Here is a 14997-nt window from a genome sequence, read left to right as displayed (position 1 = left end):
CAATCAAAACTAGGTCTTCTTCCTTTAAGCCCCCTCCATATCTGAATCTGCTACTGTTGAGTTAATTAATTCATATTTTTTTTTAAGAATCAATTCAGTCAAATGGTTTTTAAAATAATGTTTTTTTAAAACCAAAAGTTCCAAATCTTAATTTAACAGAAAAAAGTCATGAAAATACAGAAATAATACAATATTTTTTTTTTAAATAATTTAATGAAACTCTTTAGAAATCAAAATGCATTTGAATATTGAATATATCAAATAAAAATGTTCCATCATTTTTAAATCAATATGAAAATCCTGGCCTTAAAAGTTGAAATTAGTTTAGTTTTGACAGACTCTTTGAAGTCAGAACATGATTTGACCTGATAAAGTCAGTTTACAGGGGGGAAAATCCAATTAAACTAGGTTTCTTCATCTTAGCATCCCCCTTTTTCTTTATCTGAATCTGCTACTGTTGATTTTAATTAATTGATAAAAAAATTTAAGAAACAATTCAGTCAAATGGTTTTTAGAATATTTTTTTTACAACTATAAGTTCTATATTTAAAAAATTCATGAAAATGCAGAAATAGAATAATTTTTTAAGATATTAATTTGATATAATTTGTTAACAAAATACATTTAAATATAAAATATACCAAATACATTTTTTTATAGTCCTTGTTATTGTGACTTTAGGGGACCTTATTTCGTCAGTCTTTTATCTGGTTTCCCATACATTTTAAAATCAATATGAAAATCCTAGACTTAATTAAGTTGAAATAAGTTTAGTTTTGACTGACTCTTTGAAGTCAGAACATGAATTTGACCTGTAAAAGTCAGTTTACAGAGATAAATTAAATCCAATGAAAACTATGCCCCCCCCCCCTTTTTCCCCTTATCTGAATCTGCTACTGTTGGGTTAATTAATTGATAGGTTTATTAGAAACGATTCAGTCAAATGGTTAAAAATAATTTATTTTACAACCAAAAGTTCCATGTGTTAACTTACCAGAAAAGAAAGGTCATGAAAATACAGAAATATAATAATAATTTCAAGATGATTTGATGAAATTTGTAAACAAAATATATTTGAATATAAAATATACCAGAGACATTTTTTTATAGTCCTTGTTATTGTGACTTTATTATTGGGTGTCTTTTATCTGATTTTCCAATACATTCTTAAATGCATATGACAATGCCAGACTAAAAAGTTGTACTAATAAGCTAAAGTGAAGTTTTTGACTGACTCTTTGAAGTCAGAACATAATTTGCAAATTATACATTTAAATATTGAATATGCAAAATAAACTTTTTTATAGTCCTCATTATTGAGCCGTATGGGGACCTTATTTCCTCTGTCTTTTATCTGGCTTTTCCGTACATTTTTAAATCAATATGAAAAAACTAGACTATAAAGTTGAAATAAGTTTAGTTGGGACTGACTCTTTGAAGTCATAACACGATTTGACCTGTTAAAGTCAGTTGACAGGGAAAAAATGTCCAATCAAAACTAGGTCTTCTTTCTTTAAGCCCCCTCCATATCTGAATCTGCTACTGTAGAGTTAATTAATTCATTATTTTTTTCAATCTTATTAAAATAAGTTCTAATTACTTGCTCCTTGATTTTTTATATGTCGCACACGGCGACATATAAAAAATCGAGGAGCGAGTGATGAAAACTTATTTTAATAAGATTGAATTTTTTTAAGAAACAATTCAGTCAAATGGTTTTTAAAATAATGTTTTTTTTTAAAACCAAAAGTTCCAAATATTAATTTAACAGAAAATAGTCATGAAAATACAGAAATATAATAAATTTTTTAAGATAATTTGAAGAAATTTGTTAACAAAATATATTTGAATTTTAAATACTAGTATACCATACACTTTTTTATAGTCCACATTTTTGTGACTTTATTATTGGGTGTCTTTTATCTGAGTTTCTTATATACATTCTTAAATGCATATGACAATCCCAGACTTAAAGTTGCAATACTTAATTAAAGTATAGTATTTTACTGACTCCTTGAAGTCAGAACATAATGTGACTTGTTCAAGTCAGTTTGCACTTACAGGATTTACCTCAATGAAAAATTAAGATATCAAAAATATACCAAATTATCTTTTATATAGTTCTTACAATTGTGACTTAATATTTGTGATTTTTTTTCCTACTTGTATCCATACATTCTAACTATTACATCACAATCATGATAATGCCCGACTATTACAGAACTTTGCAAACCATTTAGTTTTGACGGACTCTTTTAAGTCAGAACATGATTTGACCTGTTCAAGTCAGTTTGAAGAACAAAATTTCAAATCAAAGCTAAGTGATCTTCCTCTTAGTCTTAGCCCCCTTCTGAATCTGCCACTGTTGAGTTTATTTATTAATAAGTTTTTTAAGAAACAATTAAATCAAATGGTCATTTATCTTAGAGGATCTTGCATGTAGTTTACGTGTCTTTTATCTGACTCTTCCATACATAACATTAATATCATACATGTATGGCAATGCCTGACTTAAAAAATTCAAAATTTCCATAAACTTAGCTTTTGACTGATTTTTTTAAGTAAGAACATGATTTGACCTGTTTAAGTCAATTTGTCTGAACATGCCCATTTGACCTGTTAAAGTCAATTTGCCTGAACATGATTTGACCTGTTAAAGTCAGATTGCAGAACAAATTTTCAAATCAATGATAGATGTACAATATTAATGAGTTCCTTTAAGCCCTGCTTCTGAATCTGCGAATTTATTATTTGATAAATGTTTAGAAACAATTTAGTCAAATGGTTATTTATTTTAGGGGATCTTAAGATACATTTCCTATATTCTGACGTTCCCATACTTTCATTTAATATCATATGTCAGTGCCCCACTCTAAAAATTGCAATACAATTAGTTTTGGACTGACTGTTAAAAGTTAAAACATGATTTGACTTGTTTAAAAGAAAATGCATTTAAATATTGAATACACCAAATATTTTTTTTATTGTCCTCATTGTGACTTGAGGGGACCTTATTTCCTCTGTGCTATATCTGGCTTTCCAATACATTTTTAAATCAATATGACAGAACTAGACTTGGTTGAAATAAGTTTAGTTTTGACTGACTTTTTTAAGTCAGAACATAGTGTGACTTGTTTGAGTCAGTTAGCACAGCAGTATTTACCTCAATGAAATATTAGAATAATAAATGTTTTGCTCTTGATAAATTTAGCTAAAGGTGGATGAGAATAGATCCTTTATTTTTTCCTTGGAAGATTGAAGGTATTGTCATGGTACTAGTAAATGTATCCAATATTGTATTTTGTAAATCTTTTGATATTGACAGAAAATTGTATGATCCATTTTTTCTCCCCTGGTTTTTGTTTGTATTTTGAAATGATTAAATTTAATGAGATAAATATTTTATGTTAAGATTCTGGAAAGAAGAAGGTTTAATGAGCCCCACTTTTTAAACTCTTTGATTGGAAACAAGTAATCACTATATTTTTATGGAGATTGATAACAAAGTTGTAGTAATGACTGCTTCAAGTCAGAACAAAAAATGACCTCTCTAAGTCAAAATGCATCAAAAAGGGACATAAATCTAATTAGAATATGACGATATTAAGTCACAATATTTTGTGCAAAAGCTGACCTGTGGAAGTCATTTTATGATAAATTAAAGTCTGACATAAACTGACCTGTACAAGTCATATTCTGTTGAGTGCAAGAAGGGAGACAACACTTACATCAAATTATATCTGACCTATGGAAGTCATTTTATTCTGACTTGTTTATGTCAGAGCTCTGACTGCATTAAGCTTTTTAAATACGAGACGTATTATGGTACACCTCTGTCCTTCCGCCGTCTGTAGTCAACATGTCAGACATTTACTCAAAAACGCTTTAACCAATGTCAAATGTGCATAAAACTTTGGTGAATTGTTTATATCTATTGATGTGAGCTCCCTTTTGTTTTCAATAAATTTCAGATTTTATGTTTCTGAATAATGAGTCTTTATTCATCATGTTTATTAAAAAGGGGGGATTTTCCAGTTTTCATGCAATAACTCCAAAATGCTGTCAGCAATTTTCATGAAACTTTGGTGAATTGTTTTATATCTATTGATGTAAGCTCCCTTTTGATTTTCATAATTTCTAATATGTCATTGAGAATTAATTGCACTTTATTTGTTTATAGTCTGACAACAAATTTACTAAGTATTGTGCAACAGCACAGTGTATAACACAACGGCTAGAAATCTTTACTTAAATATAAATTCAATTCATGTAACTAATTTCAAGTTCTTTGACTACAATTATTCAGAAACCTATAATATGTCAAATATTTAATTACAATCCAATTCAGACCTGTATCAAACTTGAATATTGGGTCCAGTTTTTGCCCCCACTGTTCAGGGTTGGACCTCTGCGGGGGTATTCACCTGTGCTAAGCGAAGCAGTTTAATAAGGGATTAAGCTGAAAAGTTACTTCCATTTGTCCGAAATATTTTTATGTTCCTTCTAAATTAATCCACTACTTATTTTAGGCTCCAGATGGACATGAACTGACAGCAGACTATTGGGAATTAGTTGGACCTTCTCCACCAGGTGGAGCTGATAACATACTCAATGAGGTAGATCTTTCTCTTTTCTGATTAACATCAATTATCAGTAGTATGACTTTCTTAGAAGGAGTGTATCAGCAAGAGCTAGGCAGAAAATCGTAGATTAAAATTATTTTTTGCAGTAAGTGAATAAACTCATCATAGATACCAGAATTGAAATTTTTTATGTGCGCCAGACGTGTGTTTCATCTAAAAAAAGACTGACCAGTGACGCTTGAAATCAAAAATAATTAAAAAGGCCAAATGAAGTACAAAGTTGAAGAGCATTGAGGAATAAAAAGACCTAAAAGTTTTAATGAGACTCAAGGAATAGACAACTTTCGAGTTCGATGCATTTCCGTCAAAAAGTCTGGTTTTAGTGAACGTCATTTGTGCATTTAGGGGCGTCGTCACTTCCGTTCCAATGTTGAGCGAGTGGTTGGAAAACTATAATTCTATACTGTAGGAATTATTTGGCAAATTGAATTCTCAAAATTGACAATCAGCACTGCTGTCATTAGGAAATTGTCATTAAGTACCTACAGAACAACATCTATTTCTAGTTTTTCCTGCACAATGACGATCACTCAGACGCTTGATGAACTTTAATAGTGCAGGGATACAGGCGATCCCCTCAATCTCGTAAATGACGTCATAAAGGCGCATATAATTGACAAGTTTTTGCCGGTGACGGATGAACTCGAAAGTGGTCTATAATACAAAATTTTACATAGTTGTGCTGCTGGACGTAAATAGTTTGCATGGGGAAAAAAATGATTTCAGTAAAATGATTCAAAGTTGACTTATAATTATAGGAAGCCCATGTAGATGTACAGTTAGACAACAGGCATATGATGATAAGAGGAGAAAATGTAAGTATTTCATTTTCTCTGTGCCATATCAATTTATGATTCAAGCAAGTGTTCATTTAAAGATATTAAGTTGTCATAAAATTGAAATGAAAGTGTATAATGATATATAACATAAAAAAGCAAACAAAAACCCTTCTAACAAGAGTTCTTTCTGCCATAAAATTTGTTTTAAAGTGAAAAAAACAAATAGTTTTAATTTTTTTGTCTCGCCTTGATAGATTGGGTATGTTGTTTCTGGCGGCTGCGATGGCGTCATCAATGTATTAGTTTGTGATTAGGTCTAATTGATGGTGAACCACAAGTGGTAGGTCAATCAAATTTGGTATGCAGTTATATAAGCATTGGCACATCTCATTTCCATGGAGGTAATTTGGATCCACCCGTTTAGTCATGGTTATAAAATAAACTACATAAAGAAACTCCCGCACCCGGAGGCTTGGACTGGCGCAAAATTGTGGCAGGTTCAACATGTTTATGAGATCTATTGACTTTTTCTAAGTTATCATGTATTAGATTGTGATTATGTCAGTTGAAGTGGAAGCATTATTGGTAGGCCAATGCTAATTAGTATTCAGTTGTATTCAGTTGTATAAGCATTGGCATTTGCACATCTCATCTTCATGGAAAATATTTGGCCTCGCTCCTCAGTCACAGTCTAATGACTTATAAACTTATCTTAGTTTTCATGTATTAGTTTGTGATTAGATCAGTTTAAGATGAACTTCTAATGGTAAGTCAATGATATTTGGTATGCAAATTTATTTGCTTTTGCAAATATTGTTTCCATGGAGATTGTATAGCCCTACCCCCTCTCTTCATGGTTCATTGACTTCAAAACCATTACAAAGTTTATAAGTTAATGTTTGTATTTAGGTTTGGGAATGACTTATAAGTCCATGGTACTTGGTATGCAGTTGTATAATAATTGGCACATCTCATTTACATGGAGATTGTTTAGCCATGTAACTCAGTCATGGTTCATTGACTTTGAATATTTGCATAAATTGTGTAAGATGTTTAAGTATTGCTATTTTGATTTCATCATTTACATAATCAAAATTACAAAAAGGCGAGCCATATCTCTGTGATAACAGTTTATTTTGGTAATCAATGCATTTTATGCCCAGCTATATATAGATATAACCACAGTTTGTCTTATCAGGGAAGTAGATCATGGTTATTAAAATGATATAGCTGATGTTAATTAAAATACTCCTAACATAGACAATTTTATTATCTTTACAGACATCAAGAGTGCTAAGAATGAGATCTGTGATAATGCATTGTTTTAGAGAATTTTATTTTGAGAAAGGATTTGTTGAGGTAAGTGATGACCCACTACACTGACAATATTTTATTTACCCTGACAACATTTCATTTACTACTTTATTTACATGGGCAACATTTTATGTCGATAAAGAGTTTGTTGATGGAGTTGAAAGCTCAGATCTAATTAACAGTACCTTAGCAAACACTATATAGGTGTATGGTACCAAATACTAAAAAAAAAAAAAAAAACTGTTTATCAAGGATCACATATTTCTAAATTGGATTTTTTCAGGATAATCCTGACACAGTTGCTCTTGCCTTCCAAAGTTTTTAATGTACAATTTTTCTGGCAATCATTAGAAATTAGTCCAAAAAAGTACAACGTTTATATATAAAAAAAATTATATGCCAATATTAAAGCATTGAGGCCAAACTTCAAAATATTTTGGTTTGCCCAAACCCTACCCAAAGTTAGAGACGGTGGGTAGGTAGGTATTTTCTTTTTTTTTGGCAAAGAGAAATTGAAGTGTCAAGTGGGGTTAGGGCAAACAATCATATTCTTTTTTATGGCCTGATGCTGTCCAAACTAGATCATCTACCAGAGTAAAACAAAACTCAAACTAGATTTTTAACTCACCATTGATATAGATAGACTAAAAACCTGTGATAACTTAAAACAATTAAAAAATATTAAAAGCTATATTAAACCCCAAATAAACTCATACTACAACAACCTGTTAATAGATAAGTTAAAATCTATTGAAGATAAAAGTAAATTGAATTTTTATAAAGGACTTGAGCCAAATCTTTTGATCAAACCTTACCTCTCTAACCCAAACTTTGAATTTAGAAAATCAATTACAAAACTTAGAATCAGTGACCATTCATTATTAATTGAAAAAAGAAGGCATTTTAAAATTCCTCGTGAAGAGAGACTTTGCAAAAAATGCAAAGTACTAGATGATGAGAAACATTTCTTAATAAATTGTTCTCATAATTCAAATATTAGATTAATATATTTTAATTACATTAACAGAAAAAGTAATTCATTTGCTAATCTCACTGACAATGACAAAGTTATATATATACTTAACCCATCAACACCAACACAAGTGAATAAACTAGGATCCTTTATAAAAAAGTCAATGGAACTGAGGACAGGGGACCCTTTAATATTTACCTGAATTTGTGTATATATTTTGAGTTACTTAATTAATGTCTTTATTTGTTTTTGTTGTTGTTATATGTCACAAACTGTGAAGTTTATATGGCAATAAAACTTTGAATTTGAATTTGAATTATTCTCTTATAAAAAAAATCAGCTAGATATCTACAAGTATAACAGAATAGTCCAAAATAAAAATAAAATGCTATGAAATCTGAATATCAAATTTATTTATATCATTTATGCAATATATGTGGTAGTAGTCACTTAACAGAGGGTATGTGTTGTTAGATATATATGAAGTTCTTTATACATTTTTAGGTAACACCTCCATCCCTTGTACAGACACAAGTAGAAGGAGGATCCACATTGTTCAAACTAGATTATTTTGGAGAAGAGGTAAATTAGATAATGAAGATCATTTTTGTTTACATCACTGATTTCTGGTCATGCGGTCATAAAAATATTGATTATAATTATCGTACTACAGACTCGAATATCAACAAGATTTTATTTTTCGAGGCACACATTTTGTTCTGCAGCCAGGTACTGATTAAAGTTTTATGACTGAGAGCATACATAGATATAACATGATAATTTGAGAACTGTATGATAAATCTAAGAAGATGTGGTATGAGTGTCAATGAGACAACTCTCCATCCAATTTGTAAAAGAAAACCATTTTAGAAAGTATGGATGAACATGATAGCATGGATGAATTAATCAAGTTTGTAGGAAGTGTCTGTTAGTGCCTATATGTAGCTCCTAAAGATGTTACCTAATTAATACCTGTATAACTGAGGAGTTCAAATTGTAGTTCTAATGACTTTTGACCATTTGTGGAACATTTTTATCTGAAAAGGTATTATATATTATCAATAAAGAATGGCTGTAGACAATTGTTTTTACTTTTAGGCCTATCTGACACAGTCCTCACAGTTATATTTAGAAACAGCTATACCAGCCTTGGGTGATTGTTTCTGTATTATGTCATCATTTAGAGCTGAACATTCTAGAACCAGAAGACATTTATCAGAGTAAGTTATCAAAATGAAATACTTTGTTAGCTGATATAGGAAAGGCCCATGTCATATCATATGAAAATTGAAACATACCTTTCTCAGGTTTGATAATTTTAGGTTGGGATACTAATATGGTATAAGTCTAGATTGGCTAGATTAATATGCAATTTTCAAAGTGCATAATTATGTTCATAAAAGATTTGATGGCAAATATCAGACTACATGGGTATGACTTTTATTTTAAAAAACCCTTAAGAATTCAGTTTTTCATGTGAAATGTTATTTTTTATAGGTACACTCATATAGAAGGTGAATTACCTTTCATAGATTTTGAGGATTTATTACAACATGTAGAAGACTTGATCTGTGGTGTGGTTGACAGAGTGATGGCATCACCCTATGGAAAAATAGTGAAAGAACTTAACCCTGTAAGTCACATTATATAAAATAGTGAGAGAACTTAACCCTGTAAGTCACATTATATAAAATAGTGAGAGAACTTAACCCTGTAAGTCACATTATATAAAATAGTGAGAGAACTTAACCCTGTAAGTCACATTATATAAAATAGTGAGAGAACTTAACCCTGTAAGTCACCTTATATAAAATAGTGAGAGAACTTAACCCTGTAAGTCACATTATATAAAATAGTGAGAGAACTTAACCCTGTAAGTCACATTATATAAAATAGTGAGAGAACTTAACCCTGTAAGTCACATTATATAAAATAGTGAGAGAACTTAACCCTGTAAGTCACATTATATAAAATAGTGAGAGAACTTAACCCTGTAAGTCACATTATATAAAATAGTGAGAGAACTTAACCCTGTAAGTCACATTATATAAAATAGTGAGAGAACTTAACCCTGTAAGTCACATTATATAAAATAGTGAGAGAACTTAACCCTGTAAGTCACATTATATAAAATAGTGAGAGAACTTAACCCTGTAAGTCACATTATATAAAATAGTGAGAGAACTTAACCCTGTAAGTCACATTATATAATTGATGATGATGTATAAATATAAGAAGGTGTGGTATGAGTGCCAATGAGACACCTCTCCATCCAAGTCACAATTTATAAAAGTAAATCATTATAGCACAAAGTATGGTCTTCAACAGAGAGCCTTGACTTACATTGAACAGCAAGCTATAAAGGGCCCCCAAAACAACTTGAGTAAAACCATTCAAACGGGAAAACCAATGGTCTTATCTAAATCTATATGAGAAACACTTATGATCCACATCAACAAATGACAACTACTGAATACCAGATTCCTGACTTAGGATAGGTACAAACAAATGCAGCGGGTTTAAACGTTTTAATAGGTTACTAATTTTAATATATGTTCTGCCATTACAATTGTGTGGTGAAATTGTTGTATACACAAAGATATTAGTGAAATGAACAAATTTAAAGCTTATGCAAAGAATCTCAAGGATAGTTAAAGAGACCATTTTGTTTAAGACATGTACTGTACCGTAAGATAAAGTATAATTGTTATAATAAATTTTATATAAATGGACCTAAAATTAAATTATATTTTCCTAGCATGAAATGTAGGGCAAAGTGACAGAAACAGTGATTATCAGATGATTTTTAGACGGAATAATAAAGAATTTCAATGGTCATGGGTGTCTGATCATGAACAAGAATTGAAGGTGGTACCAAACACTTTCATTGAAGTTCATTTGGCTTGTTTAATTTCATAAAATTTAACAAAACATTTACTGTGTCCCTTTGAAAAAAATAATAAGTATTTCATAAAACTTGAACCACGCACTTTAAATTTTTTACGAAATAATTTCATTGTACATATGGCAGTTTTCTAACACCAACTTTGATCATTGAAAAGCTTGATATTTCCTTAATAATTGAATGTGATTAAAACATTCAGCTGATTTTTACAGTGTTATCCCCTGTAGTGTTATGTACCACCTTAAACAAATCCAAATGATGAAACACAAATGCATTTACAAAAACAAATAAGTGTGAATTAGATACTAGAGCTTTCTTTGTTGCAGGTCATAGATATTTTTATGTGAATCTATAGTATCAAAAAAAATATTTTCAGGACTTTCAACCACCCAAGAGACCATTTATGAGAATGAAATATGTTGATGCTATAGAATACTTGAGGAACAACAACATCAAGAAAGATGATGACACATTTTATGAATTTGGAGATGTAAGATTGGAATTTTTAAAACTTTGATAAGTAATAGTAAAATTGAGATTCAAGCAAAGATTAGAATTATACAAAAATAACAGCTTACAATCAGCATGATTTAAATGATTTTGAGACCTGACGATACTTGAGGCTGTTCCAGAAAAATATTGTGTCTCCTGAATTTACAGTATGCAAATGAATAATGCACTAATCAACTTCAAAGGACGAGAAAATATGACAAAAAAGTCAATAGCAAGAGAGATTGCTGATGAGAAAACTTTCCACCAAAAAGTAAATAATGTAATCAGCTTTATTTTTGCCTTAAATATATGAATATGAGAATTTTTATCTTATTTATTCCAAAGAGATGAAAGTTGTGTTGTGAGTGTAATTTATGTATATCTTTCAAAATTAAAGACATTAGACAAAATTTCCCCTGTTCAACATTTATAGTTAAGATTATAGTGCCCAAAAAAACATACTCCTTTTTATAAGACTGTAAAATATACCAATAACCAATCTGACAACAAAACTGTACATATATTTTTCAGGATATTCCAGAAGCACCAGAGAGAAAGATGACAGACAAGATTAATCTACCTATCTTCCTGACACATTTCCCAACGGAAATTAAATCATTTTATATGCAGCGTTGTAAAGATGACCCTAGGGTTACTGAATCTGTAAGTAATTTAAAGGGAGACGGTATAAAACAGCCTCTTTTTAGAACCTTCCAGTCCACTAAATATCTTTCTTCAAATGTTAACAATACACCAGATTGTTGGATATCAGTAATAAATATGTATTTTATCTTACAAATTTGCTTAATACCTTTAAACTTCTACATTTAAGAAAAAAAATGCAAATTAAAAATTCACCTTAGCATGTTTGTCTAGTAAAGAGAAGATAATTACCAATGCAAATCTCATTAACTTGTTGTAGTCCTGATATACATATAATAATTGCTACTGAAAATTAGACACTTATTCATCCAAGTTGTCCATGATCTTTTTTATATATGAAAATTGTTTGATGGACATGGTTTGTCATTTTAATGGAAAAAAATCATCCTGAAACCATTTGATTAGGGAAAGAGTTTTCAGAGCTTCTGCTTTTTTAATTATTGAATTCCATGTAACCTATAATGGTTTACTTTTTAAATTGTTATTTGGATGGAGAGTTGTCTCATTGGCACTCACACCACATCTTCCTAAATCTAATAGCTATTAGTGACATGTGATCTTATATTTAAAATCAATATGATTTGGTAGTTTGTGGTAGAAATGGTTGAAAAGTAGATTTAAGTAGAACTTGACTAATGTTTATACACTAATCTAAACTCATCATACAAGATACCATGATTTGATTTAGAACACAGACATTCTTTTCATCTAAGAAAGTCCAATAAAGTACAAATATGAAGAGCATTGTGGGTTTTTCTAAATGTTGTTGGACTGTATTGTTGTCCTAGATTGTTCCAACCCTGGCATTGTCAAACAAATGAATCTAACCTGACAGCATTTACTGTTTCTTTGCTTAGTTTGCAGCATTTAGATGTTAGTCTTTCCATGGTAACATAACTTTTTTGCTATAAACCTCAGAGCTTACAGAATACTTCATTTCAATCTATTTAAATACATACCAGAAAGATTTGAAGTAAAACTTGGAATTCATTCAGTACTGTTGTAATATGAAATGATTTTCTAGAAAATGCAGGAAATAAACTAGTATTATTTTTATATACAGGTAGATGTATTAATGCCTGGAGTAGGAGAGATAACGGGAGGTTCTATGAGGATTTGGCATGAACAAGAACTTCAGGAAGGTTTCAAACGAGAAGGAATAGATCCTAAACCATATTATTGGTATCTAGATCAGGTAATAACTTTAATAGTACAGTTTTTAAAATTGTATGACTATTGCATGCAAGGCAGAACTTGACATGTTTTTTTTTCAACAAAGAAATAAATGAAGGAAGCAAAGAGTACGATGGTTGGATTTTTCATTTTCCTGTTTTTAAACAGATATATATATCATGTTAAGGAGGGGTATTTCCGAAAAATACCAGTCGAGAGAATGTTAAATTTGGCGCGCCGTATGTTAATGTTCAAAAACGCATTGACGATTGTGCCGTTACAAGCGTCCAGTCTGATAGAGTATTTTTTGGCAAATACCAAGGCAGAGAGGGTAAAAAAGGCATATCCTTTTTGCAAATACCCCAGCGTCTTTAAAAAATGAACGATCTTCAATTGATAACAGTAAATTGGTGAAAAATACACTGGCTATTAATCAATCAAAACCCAGGATTCTTACATAGGGTGTAATTAAACACATTATCAAATGCATAACTGAAAAAATCATTGAAGTCTCTTAAATTGGAAATTGAGAGATAGTAAAGGACACCATTAATCAATGGTTTATAAGGGCCTCTTAAAACTATTTTAAGAATCTTCTCTTAAGGATGTACTTGGGTGAGGTTAGAAGAAAATAAATAAATCAACAATTTAAAATTGATACTATAAGCTGGTAGAGCATTCGTTAAGGATAAAAATAAGCTAAAAATATTGACTTTTCGAGATATTTCAGATTTAAAATATGGCGGGGAAAAGCTGACTCAGACTTTTACCTTTTATTTGCATTGGTTTATTTGGGTCTCAAAACAAAAGAAAAAAAATTGAGAATCTTCTGAAATTTTGTTAAATTACCTTCCATGAGCTATTAAGTCTTATATGAAAAAGTAAATGGGTGTTATGGAGCAAAATATTTAACCTTGTATTGTATGGAAAAAGACCAAGGAGTCGGAACATATGACACGAATTCCAAAACCTCGCCTAAATACATCCTTAAACTACTGATCCATATATACCTTCAAACTTTTCACACATTTTCAGACCTTTTCCTCACTTGCATGCATTTATTTCTAAGGATAAACCTGTTTACAATTGTGTCTGGTTTTATTTCACAACAGCTACTAAAGTACTACAATGTAATTTGTTTTATTTCAGAGAAAGTATGGAACCTGTCCTCATGGTGGTTATGGATTAGGGTTGGAGAGATTTATTTGTTGGTTGCTCAAAATAGACCATATTAGAGATGTCGTACTATACCCTAGGTTTACAGAGAGATGTAAACCTTGAAGAGAACTTTGATTAAACTAGTAGACTTAAAAATAAACTTATTTATTGGTCAAAATGGTGCAATTTTTTAAACCACATACATACTGTTTTAATATTGATCTGCGTTATCTTTAGTGCTTAAAGTAGGAATTATAGTCTTAAACTTACAAATGTCAATGTCAGTTTTTACTTTTAATTATTTTCAGTAGTGGAAATAAAATTGGCATTAAGATTGAGTCTCAAAGAATTTGTCAAGATCATGCAAATAAAAATATAAATTTAGATATTGGTGTTCTGCAAATAGAAAAAGGAATTTAGGGCTGGTATGCCACTTTCTTCTCATTATACCCCACGAAATGTATATTATTTTTGACCCATCCCTCTGCCTGTCCATCAGTCCTGTTTTTGTCATCATACAATAACTCCTCTTAAATCCAATAACAGAATTTCATGAAACTTTGTAGATAATAAGTAGTACTATGAAGATTTGCATGTCGACAGGAAATTATGGTTCAAATTTTTTTCTAGGAGATATGCCCTTTGGACTTAAATTTTTTTGCCTTAATGTACTTGTGCAAGTTTGTTTTAGCAACTCCTTTGAATCTACACAACAGAATTCCATGAAACTTTGTCATAACAAGAGTGCACATGCTGAAATGTCTCTCCAGCTTTTTACTTATCATTGAATTCATGTTAGAAGTTTGTAACATGAAGGTTAACTATAAGTATCACATAAACTGAAATTCATTCATGTTCTATGATAATGACCTCAGTCAGATGAAACAGGCCCAACCA

General features: G+C 30.5%; 1 protein-coding gene across 1 annotated transcript in view; it reads left to right on the top strand.

Annotated features, from left to right (window-relative positions):
• Nucleotides 1–14486, top strand: part of LOC134714791 (asparagine--tRNA ligase, cytoplasmic-like) — a 34439-nt gene extending 19953 nt beyond the window's left edge. The window contains exons 9-18 of the mRNA XM_063576352.1: nt 4530–4616; nt 5402–5458; nt 6704–6781; nt 8214–8291; nt 8808–8929; nt 9207–9342; nt 10991–11104; nt 11638–11769; nt 12833–12964; nt 14092–14486. Coding sequence (XP_063432422.1) covers nt 4530–4616; nt 5402–5458; nt 6704–6781; nt 8214–8291; nt 8808–8929; nt 9207–9342; nt 10991–11104; nt 11638–11769; nt 12833–12964; nt 14092–14223 — 1068 coding nt within the window. The 3' untranslated portion in view covers nt 14224–14486. The remainder of the gene's footprint in view (nt 1–4529; nt 4617–5401; nt 5459–6703; nt 6782–8213; nt 8292–8807; nt 8930–9206; nt 9343–10990; nt 11105–11637; nt 11770–12832; nt 12965–14091) is intronic.
• The last annotated feature ends 511 nt before the right edge of the window (nt 14487–14997 follow it).

Source organism: Mytilus trossulus, chromosome 4 (genome assembly GCF_036588685.1).
Source record: "Mytilus trossulus isolate FHL-02 chromosome 4, PNRI_Mtr1.1.1.hap1, whole genome shotgun sequence".
NCBI classification, from domain to species: domain Eukaryota; kingdom Metazoa; phylum Mollusca; class Bivalvia; order Mytilida; family Mytilidae; genus Mytilus; species Mytilus trossulus.
The sequence above is the reverse complement of the archived record's forward strand: the minus strand, read 5'-3'. Positions and strand labels throughout refer to the sequence as shown.